At 37.2% G+C, this 15,468-nt stretch overlaps 1 protein-coding gene across 5 annotated transcripts in view; it reads right to left on the bottom strand.

The window, feature by feature from the left end:
- PPFIA1 (PPFI scaffold protein A1) overlaps nucleotides 1–15,468 on the bottom strand; it is a 91,048-nt gene that overhangs the window by 14,447 nt on the left and 61,133 nt on the right. For 3 of the 5 annotated variants that reach the window (XM_090032898.1, XM_090032899.1, XM_090032902.1), the window contains 5 exons: nucleotides 14,627–14,799; nucleotides 12,055–12,148; nucleotides 4,758–4,839; nucleotides 4,453–4,653; nucleotides 2,675–2,737 (listed from right to left, as the gene is read on the bottom strand). In XM_090032898.1, coding sequence (XP_089889024.1) covers nucleotides 2,675–2,737; nucleotides 4,453–4,653; nucleotides 4,758–4,839; nucleotides 12,055–12,148; nucleotides 14,627–14,799 — 613 coding nt within the window. The remainder of the gene's footprint in view (nucleotides 1–2,674; nucleotides 2,738–4,452; nucleotides 4,654–4,757; nucleotides 4,840–12,054; nucleotides 12,149–14,626; nucleotides 14,800–15,468) is intronic. The other 2 variants (XM_090032900.1, XM_090032901.1) reach the window with 1 other exon arrangement.

The following is a 15,468-nucleotide window of genomic DNA, read 5'->3' as shown; positions in this document are numbered from 1 at the left end:
TTTTATCTTTTTGAAACTGCCTGAAGCATACCTGTACTAAAACTTGAAGCACACTTTTAAGTAACACTTTGGCACCTACTTATATATAGTGCAAATGATGCCTGACATTAGTCCAAAGCCAGAAGGCTCATGATTTACCATACAGTTCATTGGGCTGGGCCCCAACAGAGTCAACAGCATTTTAAGCCATGGTGACCCCACAGCTCAGCACTGCTCAGTATGTGCGTTTTCCAGATAACCCCCACAAAAGAGCCATCTGCCAATTAGCCCCATCCCCATCATGACTGGAACCAGATGTTCTCATCATGAGTCCTAAGAGCCTCCAAAAATGTGTATGCAGTTGTAGCAGAGGGCGACCTGGTCCAGCTCTACCTTATGGAGGACAGGGCCACACTAACCAAATGTGATAGGCTAAGGAAGTGACAGAGGGATTTGGGTGAACTGTTTGGGACCCCATTCAATGATGTTTGTCAGACTTTGAAAAAACTGTGAAGAGGAAGGCAAAAGTTATTTAAGGTAGTTGCTCACCATGACTTGGAAAAGTCAGTGGTGAACGGGAGTATGCTCAATGGCAACTGCCATTTATCTTATTCAGATGGGACGCACTAATTTATCCTTGTGGTACCTTATCACTGGCATCTGGACCCATCAGCTAAGATTAAATGTAGCTTTTTGCACCAAAGGGAGGCTTCCTCTGGTCCTTCTGGTGCTGGCCTGGTATTGTAGGACCTCCAGGCCTGGTGCTAGTTCCCTGTGGACTGAACTCCTGCCAATGTGGAACATGGCCATGTGTTTTACAGGCATGGACAGTGTGGACTGCATTCAATCAACTTTATGGTTAGTTTCCATTATTAAGCAAATGCTGCTTTTGGCAGTAGTTTAATGATAGGCAAAGTGTATAATGAGGTTTCTTTGCACGTAGCTATAAGCAAATGGGCTTTTTCCCTTGAGGACAAAAAAGCCCTGGGTGGGGGGAGGGCTCATCTTGTATTCAATAAATACAGTATTATCATTTCCATAAGAACTCTGTGCTAGTTTAGCCAAGAAATGAGATGCAGTACAATTCAAATATATGGGTCAGACAGCAGCCTTTGTCAGTTACAAAATTTACCATTTCTTATACATAAAGGAGGATTGACTATACTTCTGGACACTTATCCATCCTTACTTTAAAAGGTACAAAGAGGATGTATCAGAGCTTTAAGGCAAAGCAGTTGTCCAACATGGACTACACAGGTAACACAAAAATATGCTGGGCTTGGACTGCTGAGCATCCCTGAAGGATAGTGATTATGCTAGTGATGAGGCTGAATAAGGTTCCTATAGCAGGCAGGTATTTTTCTTGAACCATTAACATGCCACAAGCCTTCAGGCTTTAGAGACCAAAGTTATTTTGTTTTAAAAATGGTTTTCTGACATTGTAGTTTGAACAAAAAAACAAATCCAATGTCACAGACATCAGTTAAGTAATAGTTTTCCTATTTTTTGTGATATTGCAAACTAGAGAACAAGTACATCAGATGACTAACCATAACACTGGCCATAATAGGCCAGGAAGCATCTGAGGCACAGATGTGTGTGGCATATTTTCCTGGACCAACTACTTAGCTGGGAGAACTGTTGGACAATATTTTAGGTATTAAATGCCCTTCCTTGGTTTGCACTTCCTGAGTAAGGGTACTTGATGCTTAAGAACCTGCCCAAGAGCTATCCCAGTTATAGACTGGTCCAATAAAGATAAACAAACATTCTAACAATAGCAGTATGTTTAATGTTTTATTCAGTAGTTTTAGTAATAAGAGAAAACACAATAATATTTTTTTATTTATAGTCTCTGTGGTGCCCGCTGCATGGCAATTAACTCCTGCCCCCGGTTTTTCAAATTTGAGCATGATGTGTTGGCAGGTCTTAAAGAACTATAACATACCTTGATGGTTCACTAGTAGACTTTTTCACATATGCATTGATGGTTTAAAAGCTTTTTACTATCGATAAAAACTATATTATAAAAATACACACCAAAAAAAAGATTTTTCGTGCTCTAATTGCATATGGTTTACTTATATAGTATAATATATTGCGTAAAATTTCCAACCTGAGCCCAGCTTCCCTCCTCATCTTCCTGATGTTATGTGGTTAGAAAAGCAAAAGAACACACAAATGTTAGTATTTAAATTTAGTAACAAAACTATTTCAAAGGTATAGAAGAATTGAATCAACTATGACGCACTAAAAAGAGCTAAAGAATGCAAGTACCATGCATTAAAAACAAAGAAAAACCCCAAAATCAGTTTTCATGGAAATAGGAAAACCCTTGTACTGATTAGATTTTCTGTAAAGGGGAAAAAAAATGTTTACAAACCACTGAACTGGCCTCCACAGCACAATAAGTAAAGAATTTGGTAATCCCCACTTATGAAATCTAGAAAAGAGTTCTCCAAACATTTTGCCTATATTAAGAATTGAGATTTCTTTTCCCCCTACTGAAAAAGCATAACACGATGCAATTTATAATTTCACAAAAGGTTAGTAACTAAAGAAAGTTATAATCCTAAAGAATTTAACTTGCTTTAAAACTGTTATTATTTTAAGAGATTAAGAGAGACACGATTCAAGCATTCGAAAAAGTTGAAAAAGCACTCTAAAGAACAGAAGTGGCAGTGCTGTAACTAACCGTTTGTGGTGTGGCTGTAAGATTTTCCATTTCTTCATGTGTTACCCAGACATTTCCCGTAGTCTAATATGACCCCACAGTGAATCAATCACATCCAGTGAAAGGAAAGCAGTAACGAAGAGGAAAGGTTGCAGAATATATAAGCAATAGGTACATATAAGGAGCAGGCATGGGCAAAAGCAATGGTTTCTAAAGTTTTACATTTAACATTTATTTAAAATGATAATGAAGAATAAAAGCCCACTGACATGGACACCTCCCTTCAGAGATCATTTAACAAACCATGAAGTGCATTAAGTAGATTTTATCAATGTAATCATAAATTCTGACAACTACTGTAATCTAAGATATACAATGACCTAAGCTTGTTCTAAATTAGCTGGCTCACAGCAGCACAACCCAAAATGATATTTTGGATAGCACTGCATAGTTAGCTATATAGTGTTATGCAAAAAAATTCAAAAGTATCTAAATAATTCCTGCCCTCATTTTATCATCTATTTGTTCTTGGCTATACAATTTCTGTCAGTGTGCCTCTGGCCAATATTCTAACAAAACTCAAGCAACAGATTCTTCTACGTCTGTACATTCATAAGCTCTCTTTTATTCAATCTTTTCACTGGAAACACAGATTTTGATCTACTAGATGTGTCACATGCGCTTTAGCAGAATTATCAATAAACAAACAATTTTGACTTTCCACACAGGTAGGTAACTCCATTCAAAGGTTTACAGAAAAAACAATACAATAAAGTCAAATTAATCCTCTGAACTTGGGACCTATACGAATCCCCTTTACAGTGAACAGAAGATCAGGTGCGGTATGGTGAAGATCAGGAATGCATGATGAGACCCTGCATGAGACTGCACTTAAACTCATTTGAGAATCTACTGCAGTCATATATAGCAACAGAACTTGATCTTGGTCAAAAGCCGAGATACCATTACTCCTGCAGTTCTTCCACATCTGTATAAATCTATTAGCAAATTTCCATCTAACTGGAATCGTCTATGAAGAATCTACACTTCAAATTAGAGAACTGTTTATATTTTCAGATACACTGTGGCATTATGGAAACCACAGTGTTTAATAACTCTCATCTTCTGATAAACTGTTCTACTTTTGTTAGGAGTTGGTAGCAGCTGCATGAACAAATTTCTCTGCAGCAGTTGTTTATTTCCTTATAGGATATTGCAGCCATGTACAGATACGGGACACTGCAGTCAACAAGGGTTTATCTACATGATACAGTTTGTAGGATCAGAGCAAAAATAACCTGGGACTGAGATGCTTTCACGCCTCAAAACTGTATCAGCCCTTCTATTCGCTTAGTAGTTTATTTTTTGAACCACATACACTTTGATAGCACTCTATCTTTCTGAGATCGTAAATTAAAAATTGCTCCTTGATTTACAATTTATTTCGGCCAACAATACTTGCAAAAGAAATTTGTCAAATTACACGTTTTCTAAATACTTCAGCTGACACTGACACGTGCTGAGCTGAAAACCAGCTCACCTACTAAAAATCCAATGCATTTCTTTACTTATCTACAGTATTGTATAGCATTTGCTTTACATTACTAAATGTTTTAGCAACGAACGGATTATAAAATCTTACAACTGTTATTTGACATGAAAAAGAAAATTATCTACTTGTGCTGCTGCTCAATTTAATTAATGAAGCCTCAACATTTACTAAAGCAAAATATGTTTTCTTCTGTTTCAATAGTGATTTTTCTCCTACAATGTATTAAGTTACTTCCAATGATTCTTACCGTTCGTGATGTAGGAGGGGCAGATGGACTTGTTAGGGACATGATCTCTTGAATGGCAAGCCTCAGTTTCAATCTGTGTAGAGGATTACTGATTCCAATTTCACGCTGTATTTCTGTATCAGACAAGGCTGACATGATAGCACCACTTTTCACATTTGCTCGACAAGCAGCCACATACCACGCTGGCATTCCCACCCATAACTGGCAAACAAAAAACAGGATACAAATGGAATTTTATATTTTTCCCCCAAATCTTAAGCTACAAGACTACACAGAATAGTTTACAATTAAAAGGGATTGTTTACCTCTAACCACACAACTACAGTAGGTCCGTCCCATTGTGCAAAAGGTAGACCTTGCCTTCTAGCTTCTTCAAGCAATTCATGCCTAAAATATAGCAGTAGTTATTATAAGGAACAGAATATATTAGGGTGAATAGTAAATTTAAATGAATTTCACTGATTCACGTAATTATTTTCCTCCTCCACCTTTTTTCCTTCTTTTAGTAATCTTTTTAGGTAACTTACATAACCTCAGGAAGAGCCAGTCATAACAAACGCTGAATTGCATGCATCGTGTTATAACGTTATCAGAGATGAAATTTCAGAAATACTGCACCCTACTTTCTGGAACTGGAAGATCCTCAATGTTGACATAGAGGGTCACAATCCTCTTACCCTATTTCTAAGTGAGGGGGTTTCAATTAATTGTGAGGCAGATTACAAGGACTACTGATATCCAAGGCTGAGAGCCACTAATCCATTCTAGTGAGACATTGGTCAGACATTTAAAATAGACATTACATACTCTTAGTGCAGCAAAACTGCTTTATTCCCTTGTAAAAGATTACTCTGATTCACCAATACAACATATTGCTCTTAGTATAGCGGCGTAGTAATAAATACTTTACTTTTAAAAATATTAGGCAGATTTTCTGGGGGAAAAAAAAAAAAATCAGATGTGCTTCTTAATTTTTTCCCCATTTATAATTAATTGTACATGTCAGATACACATGAACATCCTTTTCTGCCAAAAAATTTCTTCAGGGGAGAATTTTCATGCATCTGAAAGCACAATTTGGACAAATCTGTTTAGCATTTAAATGCTAATATACTCCATTTTAAAAGAGTAAAAAAAAAAAAAAAAAAAATGAATAAGGTGGACTAGTCAGAGATTCTAATGTCTATACTAAAGTAACTGTAAACCAGTATTTGTGAAAACAATATCCAAAGAAGTAGTTCCAGGCTATGATTTCACTACAGTTATATTTTTTACCTGGGAAAATGTATGCAACACCTTATATAAATAGATTCAGTTTTAAAGTGTTAAGACTACAGTAGTGGTTTCTCCTCTGCAGGGAAACTATGAACATAGAATGAACAGTATAATCTTAATTATTTGCATAAATACATTGTATGAGCTACAAGGACAGCTGAAGGGGTTGCAAAAGGTGGCAATCAACTTCTATCATGACTAAACCACAGGCAGACAGGAAGACAACTGTCATTATGTGAAAATGATTACATGTAAATACTGCCAAGTACCTGCATAAAGGTAGAAGTGGAAAAAAAAATCTAATGAAAATTTAAATTTGGGCTGACAGCATGACTCTAGGAGTTGATGGTGTAAGTTTTTCCTCTCCCTCTCAAAATTAGAGCTAGGTCTTATTTGACGACTTGTGCCAAAACACTTCAGTTATTTTCCCCTCTTCCTTGGTCATCCTAGCTTATAAAAGTCAGGCAACTCTTGTTCGTGTATTTATGCATTTTATTTATTTTTAAAATATAAATATTTCACCCAGAAATTTCTTTAGTTTCACAGATGCTAGGGTCAGAAGGGACCTCAACAGATCAAGTCTGACCCCCTGCCTCGGCAGGAGAGTACCTATCCAGCCTTCTCTTAAAGACCCCCGAGGTAGGGGAGACCACCACCTCCCTTGGAAGCCCATTCCAAATTTTGGTATCCTTACTGTGAAGAAGTTTTTCCTGATATCTAGCCTAAATCTGCTCTTTGCCAGTTTGTGACCATTGTTCCTTGTTACCTCAAGAGGTGCCCTGCTGAAGAGAGCATCTCCGATCCTTTGCTGCGTCCCCCCAATGAATTTGTAGGCGGCCACAAGATCACCTCTCAGCCTTCTCTTGCAGAGGCTGAAGGTGTCCAGGTCCCTCAGTCTCTCCTCACAGGGCTTGTTCTGTAAGCCCCTAACCACACGAGTGGCTCTTCTCTGGACCCTCTTGAGTCTATCAACATTCTTCTTGAAGTACAACACCCAAAACTGAATGGAGTACTCCAACTGTGGTCTGACCAATGCCACATAGAGGGGAAATATCACCTCCTTGGTTCTATTTGTCACATACCTGCTGATTCATTATAAAGTGCGGTTAGCTTTGCTGATGATTTAGTAACACTGACAACTCATGTTCATCTTGGAATCCACTATGACCCCGAGATCCCTTTCAGTTTGTGCTGCTGAGGGGGTCACTTCCCAGCCAGTAGGTGTGCTAGATATTTTTGCACCCTAGGTGCAGCACTCTGCGCTTGTCCTTGTTATACTGCATCCTACTGTGTTCTGCCCACTTTTCCAACCTGTTCAGTCTGCCTGCAATCATTCCCTACCCTCCAGAGCGCGCACTTCACCCCACAATTTAGTACTGTCCGCAAACTTGGACAGAGTACACTTCACAGCCACATCCAAGTCACCAATGAAGATATTGAAGAGTACAGGTCCAAGGACCGAACCATACTATACTAGTTATTTATCTGTCTCTAATATAGTATTGAAAATAAAAAGTTTGCAACAGCAAGATGCAGTACTTCTTGACTCTTTCTATTTTTAACTATTAAAGTCAACAGCAGTGTCCACACTTAAGGAACTATGAAAATCAGAGGTCTTAAAAGATTACCACACAAGACAGATTTTGAGAGTGCTTACTTATAGACCCTTGTAGTTTTACCTTTCATAAGATTATTTTAAAGTAGAAACACATTATAGCATAATTATGCTCAGGGTACACAGAAGCTTCACATATCAACATCTTAGGATTCCAGTACACAAAAAGACTATCCCAGATGAAAAACAGACACTGCCATCACTCATTTTATGTTCCTCCCATGTCTTTCCACCTACAGACTACAGGCTCCACAGGAGGACCTCGTTCTCAAATGGGTACAGTAACTGGTATGCAATTAATTAGTTTAAAGAATCAACTTTAAGAACAAAGAGTAAAGCCTCACATTATGCCTCAAGTGCAGTTACTATTCCAAACCATATGAATTTCCAAATACATGTTTAATTAGTTATGTATTGCCCCATAAACCTATCGCTCTCCCTTCTTTACCTTTCTTTATGAAAACCCAGCCTTTCTGGATTTTCCAGCTAGGACATAAAAGTTAAAATAAAAAGTCACCAGGAGATTATAAAATCTGTGCATTTCCTATTGAATAACTTTCCAATAATCCTATGCCACTGTTACGCCTACTTAATAAAAATACATGAATATAGCTGTCAAATTATTGTAAATAAGGAATTAAAATTAGTCTTACTTGCAGAATGGAGGGTAACATGGGTATTATGTTTTTTTATTACAATGTGGATTAAGCAGAAAGAGTATGAAGGTCTTATGCGATAAAGCACAATAGCCTAATTTACAAATAGACAGCCATAACACTGAAAAAAGAAAAAAAAATCTAATACCATTAAATAGCTTTCTAAAATACAACTGAAGTTCAAGTTTTAAGTAATGCTGTATAATAATTTAAATTAAATAGCAAGTACTTCACAGTGCAAGACAAGATATTGACAGAAATATTATAAAGCCATTTGATTAAGTATCATTGGTCTTTCACTATGAATACTTTAGCAAAGTGTTTACTGCCTAACATCTCCTTTTGTGGGGGAAATGAAAAGCACATAAATGTATTGAATAAACAGAGCATTTAATACACCAATTAGAATTTTCAAACAAAAAAATTCTCATACACCCACAACAATCCTGATAAAATAAAAATAAACTTACCCTGATTTTGCACTACCACATCAAATGGTAAAGAAAAATAAAAAAAATAAAGGAAAAAACATAAAACTAAGATGAAACTGAACTCAAAATACAGACAAAAATATAAACATATTTAAATACTGTAACTGAATTTTTAAATACAAAAGAAGATTGTATGCATGACTTCAAATAAAGCAGTAACAAAGCCTGCATATATTTGAGTGTGACTGCAGAAATTACGAAGATGACATGATACAGGGGAAAAATGCATATAAAATAGCTATTTAATAATTGCTACTATATTTGATGTTTATTTTAGGATATAGAAAATAAACAATTCTTATTCCATTTAATAAAAGCTACCTTTCTGAAGGCACTAGTGCAACTGAGGGAAGAAAGAGGAAGTAGACCCATACCGGAGCCCTAGATGTCACCTTTTGGGGGTGGGACAGGACAGCTACAAAAACAGGTGCGACCATGGAAACAGGTAATTGTGCCTCTGTGATCAGCACTGCAAAAGCCACTGCTATTCCAGTAGTTGAGCAGCTGCCCAAGGTACAGAGCTGCCTGGCTACCCTTCTGCCTAAAGGTGTTACTTATGTTTATGAATTATTTTTAAAATGCAACGTGGAAAAAGTTGTTGACCCAGTCTGATATTATTCACCATTATGTTTTTGAAACTGAGCAGTTAGCCTTGAGAACTTGCTCAGATTTTTTTTTTTTAAATGGCCAGAGCAAACTGCAAATCACTGTAGTTTGGGGGAAGGAGGGTTAGTTTATGGTTGTTGTTTTTTGTGACATGACTATCTCCATAAAGCCAACATAGGATATTCTTTTGATATTTCATACATATTTTTCTTCCTTGTATTCAGTGAATGCATATTGTCAGGATTTTGTAACAGAATAAAAACTATTGTGCTAGGTCTATAAAAATACTAGATCTTAACACACACACAGGACTAAGAGTACTACACTTTGCCCCTCGCAGGCAGTAAAATTAAAAATAAACTATACGATTGGGGGGTTTTTTTGTTTGGTTTTTTTTACATCTACAAAGTCTTACTATCATAGCCTAAAACTCTGCAGGAATAAATCTTATTAATATGAAAAAATCACTATAAAACCCACATCAGATGGAGCAGTAAAGCAAATAACACTGTTCAACATCACTGGATGTTCAGAATGAAGAATTCTAGTACAAGACAGATCATGATGTCTTGAAGTTTGATCTTAGGCAAATCATCGAACCTCCAACAATAATTTCACCATTTCTCTATTACACATGTAATTGCTATTCAGCACAATAAGTGGTTGATAGCCAATAATCTGAAAACAGATGGTATAGTTTTTAAACAATGACAACACTAAAAGACGCATTCATTTGCGAAAGAAAGTTCTGAGATTTTTCCTGGAAATCTTTTTCCTGTGGCTTTTGTTTATTTTTAACCAGAGGTCAAGCAGAGTAGTAATAATATGAACGTAAAAAAAAAAAAAATGTTCATGTTCTAAGTGCGATTCCTCACTCAAAGTGAAAACTACAGTCCAACTATGGAGTCGGATGGTAAAAGCACACAGCTGTTATTAGCAGTAAAACTGCTGAGCCTGCCCAAAATAGTCAGCACAATTAACACAGGATAAACGATGCCTTTGCCACTGAAACCTAGCAGGATGACAAATGGCTGATGATACATTCTGGATATAAACAGCTGCCTGCATTATTATTCCCGGGTGTTTTAAGTGGTAGGGAACCCTAAAATAAGGAAACTTCTCAAATCCCCCCCAAAAGCAAATAGGAACAGCTATGGCAGTAGTATATATAATGAGGGAAGGAGAGGGTGAAGGGGTGGGAGACAAAAGGTTTCCTTGCATCAAGGCAGTTTTAAGAGCAATGTATCATGCTGTTAACCTCAAACAAAAAATGCCTAGCACAGAAGTTTTTTAAATGTTACCAACAGTCTTGACAAAGCAAGCATAAAGCTTTCTGCATTTGCTAAAGAACTTGAACGTTTTCAGCCTTAGAAAAACCACTGTATTTAAAAATAATACATGTATAAAAGGAAGCACATTAGATTTTTCTATTATTTCTGAAGATAAATAGAGAAGACTTTCAAATTTACACCTGATCTTCAATTAGGTTACAGCCTTAGCAGACTTTACATTTTTGGTGCAACTGAGGTACATGATTAACATGCAGGGACAGAAGGCAGGAACTGTGTTGGCATGGGCAGAGGGGGAAATCCTTCCACTGGGTCAGGCAGAGCTGTGTCCTGGTTCAGATCTCAGGGAACAGTTATGGAATGGCACTCTCAGACTCGAAGGCTACCCCACGCCTCCTTCCAACATCAGCTGATCGTAGGGATTTGAATGGGAGTATCCCCAGAGCTGACAGTCATGCAATTGTCATTTAAGGAATGCTATGCTTGATCCTAAAAAATAATGCATCCTGCCATGAATATTTGGCATGGCAGGTCATGTGATTTTTGGGATTTGGTATAAAATCTCTCAGATTCTACTTGTGTGATTATTTAATCATCTGTTGGGGGCCTTAGTTGTTGACTGAGAAAGCTACTGTCTTTGGGTCAAACTAAAAGCAGTAACAATTTATGTAGCGGTGCATGGTCTTGATTGCAAAATATACAACAGTCAACTAACACCTTGTTAACTAGGTAATTGGGAAGGATCTATGGAATCTGCTCAAAAGGGTTTAGAAGCTTTTAATTCTACCAGTTATCTTACAGAAGAATACAATTTAAAAATTCTCATTTACTCTCTGTATTCTTAGTCTTTGCTTGCTTTGTTGCCGTTCTTAACATGATAAAGATGGATGCAGTGCATCTTCAGAAAGTAAACTTCAAGAAAGTCTCTGCAGTTCAGCACATATTGGAAAGATTTCAATGACTAGCAAAAACAAATGTCATTTAAAATTTAAAATCCAGGAGAGACTATTAGGACAGAAATGCTCTGTAAATTAAATAAAGAAATTCAGGGGCAGATGATATCACCAATTAAAAAAAAAATCACTTTTTATACAAGCCATTAAAGAGTGCAAAAACAAAAATACGAGAACTGCCACAAGCAGAATTTTAAAAGTCAGTGAGTAGACAAAATGAAGAAGCTGTTATGACAGTAAAGTTAACTGTTGCACAGTCAATTATTAGAAAGATATCAGGTGTTATATGGACTAGGCATCATCTCATGTTCTGTCTATACTAGGAATTTATTTGTTCCCAAAAAGGGCGCATTTGCATTCTGCAGCTCTCAGCTGGGCAGCCAAAGAGATTCTTGCAGATATAGGGATGAACCCCAGGAGTATAAATCTAAGCTAACAAACCACTGTATATAGATGCTTTTAAAGTCCAATTTTACTTTCAAAATTAATTTGCCCCCCACCCTTTTTATTTTTTTTTACAGTAGCACTTTTCAGAGCTGAAAGATCCCATTTCAAGTTTGCCAAGACCATAACATTTTTAAACACCCTATATTGGCAATGCAGGTTAAAAAAAAAAAAAAAGGTCTTTAAAAGATGAGGCATAATATTTAAAAAGGCACTTTTACACGGATTGCCATGGGATTTCACTGCAGCAAAAGGGGAAAAAGATTAACTTACTTTTTCTGTAGTTTCCTGTTTTTTTCTGCCTGTCCCCCAAGTTTGTTGAGTCCTAAGGCATCCTGAGATGAATTATCTGCTTCTGCCATGCCAACTACAAAAAAGAAAGACAGACTTTTTTCAGATTTTGCTATTGCTGTTATGCTTGCAGTTGTAAACCAGAATTATCAAATTAAACAAAGTAATTAATTCTTTGCAAAATTAGTAAGCAATAGGCATCCAATTATGTTTCTAGCAGCATCTCTGATTTCATTAAAGACTGCATACTAAAGAAAGCCATTTTCCCCCTTTTTTTCTTTTTTTTGGAAAAAAAAAAAAAGAGATATTTTTCTTGTCCTGCATGGTCCTAAAAGTCAAATCAGTCAAAAAGAAGTTACTTGCCTACAGGAACTCTGGTTCTCTGAGATAAAGCTATCCACACAGATTTGAGTCCTGATGTGCGCTCCTAAGCATACGAAAATCAAGCTCTTTTTGAACAGCCTGTGCCCCTCACACTCTCCAGGATATTCTAAAGCAATATAAATGCTTTGGCTGAAGTTCCAGATAGCAGTGCTACAAAGTTTTGAAGACTGAAACATCTGCAAGAGAAACTGCAGATGCTGTGCAAGCCCTGGCTGAACATGCTTTGACAATATCCTAGAGTGTACTCATTTGCTCTCTCATCTTAATACAGTCTGAGAACCATTTAGATAATCTCTGGATATAGATACAATCAATCAGAGGAAATGCTCTCTGCAAAAGCCACGAGCTTGGAAAACTGCCAAAAATGCCTTTATTCTGTCCATTTGGAGAGTATATGGCTTCATTCCAACGCATGAGAAGAGAGGTCCTGTAAGAAAACTGGGAATCATATGGACAGACTGACAGAGGTGAAATCTAAGACCATCTTAGGCAATCATTTATGGTAGAGCCTAATAAATGTGAGCTTTTTCTTTTGAGAGAATGCACCTTCCATGCAGGCATAAGAGACTATTTTGCTGAATAATCCAGTTGGCTTGAAAGCCACCAAAACTTCCATTCATGGTAGAGGGAGTAAGCTAAGGTGAACCTTTCAGAACTTGCTGCAGCAGCAGGCTGATCTTTCCCAGGCTTCTCAAGAGATGGATACTCAGAGCAACAGGAGTTTCTTGAACAAAAGTTCTTCAACTGTGCCTTGTCTTGACCATTTTGGAGAAGAAATATTCATTGGCACCAAGGATGCTAAATGGTTTATGCTCATTCTCTTGGATCATAGTCTAGATGTCCAAGGCTTCTGCTAACCTTAAAAATAATCCTGCAAGGCCCAAACTGACAGCTGGTCTCAGAGGCAAAACGAAAAAAATAAATAAATCCAGATTTCTTATATAAAAGGAGGGCAACTGAGATGTGTTCTAAAGCCACTCCTGTTTCAACACCAACAGGTCCTAGTGCAAGGACCTGGCTATTGATATTAAACCTTTCTCTCAACATGTGGTGGGTCTACACTTCAGCACCTTTTGAAAAGACAACCCCAATAGGGCCAGTATGTCCACTGTGGTTAAACTGAACCAATACAGGCCACACTGTGGTTGGCTCAAGTACTGTCAGTGTTATGGGGCATTTATGTGTGTGCTTGAAATTGAGGAATAGTGGAACAGAATCTGACTGTACTGGTGTTACTGGATGTAGATTCACTGCCAGTTCAATGATGAGAAGCCAAACGTAGTACCTAAAAGTACACTGTTGGCTGGCAGATCCTTGCATCAACATTAGTGCCAATGTGCATTCTCTTTACCCTCAATGTGGCTACACCCTTGCTTCAGTATCAAGGTGGGTTTGCATGGATAGCCTTTGGAGAAATACTTGAGTCAACTCGTGAGACATTCATAGTTGGGGTATGCATATGTGCGCCACTCAGCACCTGAAGGGGACAGATTGATTTTGAACTTCAACATCCTGAGTTGGTGCTGATGCACTCAGCAAAACAACAAGCACAGATACTGGTTGGAACTTTGTCAGTACAAGTAGAACTGGCATCCCTTAATACCTTTCCCTGATGAAACCAGAGCTATGTTCAGTTTAAGACACAGATCAGCCCCTATGGTCTTCAAGTATGCCACGCAGATGACTGGTGCATAAAGCATTTCTAATACAGAAGGGTTATAGGACTAATACAGAAGGGTTATAGGAGGGTCTCCCCATCCTGTTTTTCTTGGAACATCCAAGAAAAAGAAACAAACAAATTCTTTTCCGCTTGTTCTTCACAAAAACATTCACTTTGAAACTCAAAAACCAACAATAAGTGTGAGATGATTCAGGTTCTCTTTATCTGCTGTTGGAAAGAAGAGGGAGGGTAGTAACTACTCTATTATTGATGTCCTCACATGTATACACAACTGGTCCTGAGACACTGCTATTCTCAAAAAGAGAGATTGTATTTGAGTTTTTGCACATGAGGAAAATTGGATCCATGCTGATCTCTCTTTGAAGAAAATAAGTGCATAAAAGCCACACAAACATTACTTAAAGGAACACATTCAAATGTACACTGCAAAAATTCATCTTGTTCTTCCCTTTACATTATTGATAAATGCAAGTTAGAACATAAACCAACCTTGTCCCAATGATTCTTTGCTGGTTTGTCCGGGCCGACCCTTTTCTTTCTTACCGAACAAGCGACCAATAGAGGATTTGATCCCCTTCTTTTTAGGAGCTTTGTGAAGAGAATCCTGGCTACTATTACTGCTGCTGGGGTTGCTTACTTGCCCATCTTGAGAGCCTGTTGAACTTCAAAAGAAAAAAACTTTCAGTTCTTAGAGAACAAATGAAAAGCAAATCAGCCCACCTTTCACTGCTCAACATTTGTGATGACAATTTGAGGTATTTGTGCATGCTAAACACTGTCAAGCAACCTTATAAATTACCAGTTTCAATGCATTTCCCTTCAAAAACTTGTTACAGCATCACCACAGGGAAGTTACTAAATTAGAAAGGAGCATGACCACACACACAAACACACACACTTAACAGCACGTAAGCATCTTATCCATTCTTGTAAGGTATGGCAAGAAATTGTAGGTTATTCATATATCCTTTAAAATTAATCTGTAATGTAATTTTCCAAATATCAAAATTCTTTATCAAATCCAACTGATTGTAAGTTGAATTTATAACAAACAAGTAGAAAAAATTTGCATACTCAATTAAAATACCACTTCTTATCTACCTTTCTTCTATAAAATGTTTACATAATGTTAAAATGCAGGACAATACTCTGGTACCTGAATGCTTTCCCCCACAAAACCACTGCCAAACTATGGGTTTTGCTAGAGACTATTAATCCATTCTAGCAAATCAGTGTATTATTCTTTCTGATTTACTTTTCACAAGTTTAATCTTAAAAACATACAGGCTGAATAATTTTATAGGAAACTGGAATGAAAGAATCTTAACCTG

The sequence above is a fragment of the Crocodylus siamensis genome, chromosome 2 (genome assembly GCF_052110815.1).
Source record: "Crocodylus siamensis isolate JL-2025a chromosome 2, ASM5211081v1, whole genome shotgun sequence".
Taxonomy (NCBI): Eukaryota; Metazoa; Chordata; order Crocodylia; family Crocodylidae; genus Crocodylus; species Crocodylus siamensis.
Note: the sequence above shows the minus strand (reverse complement) of the source record. Positions and strands in the feature narration are given on the sequence as shown.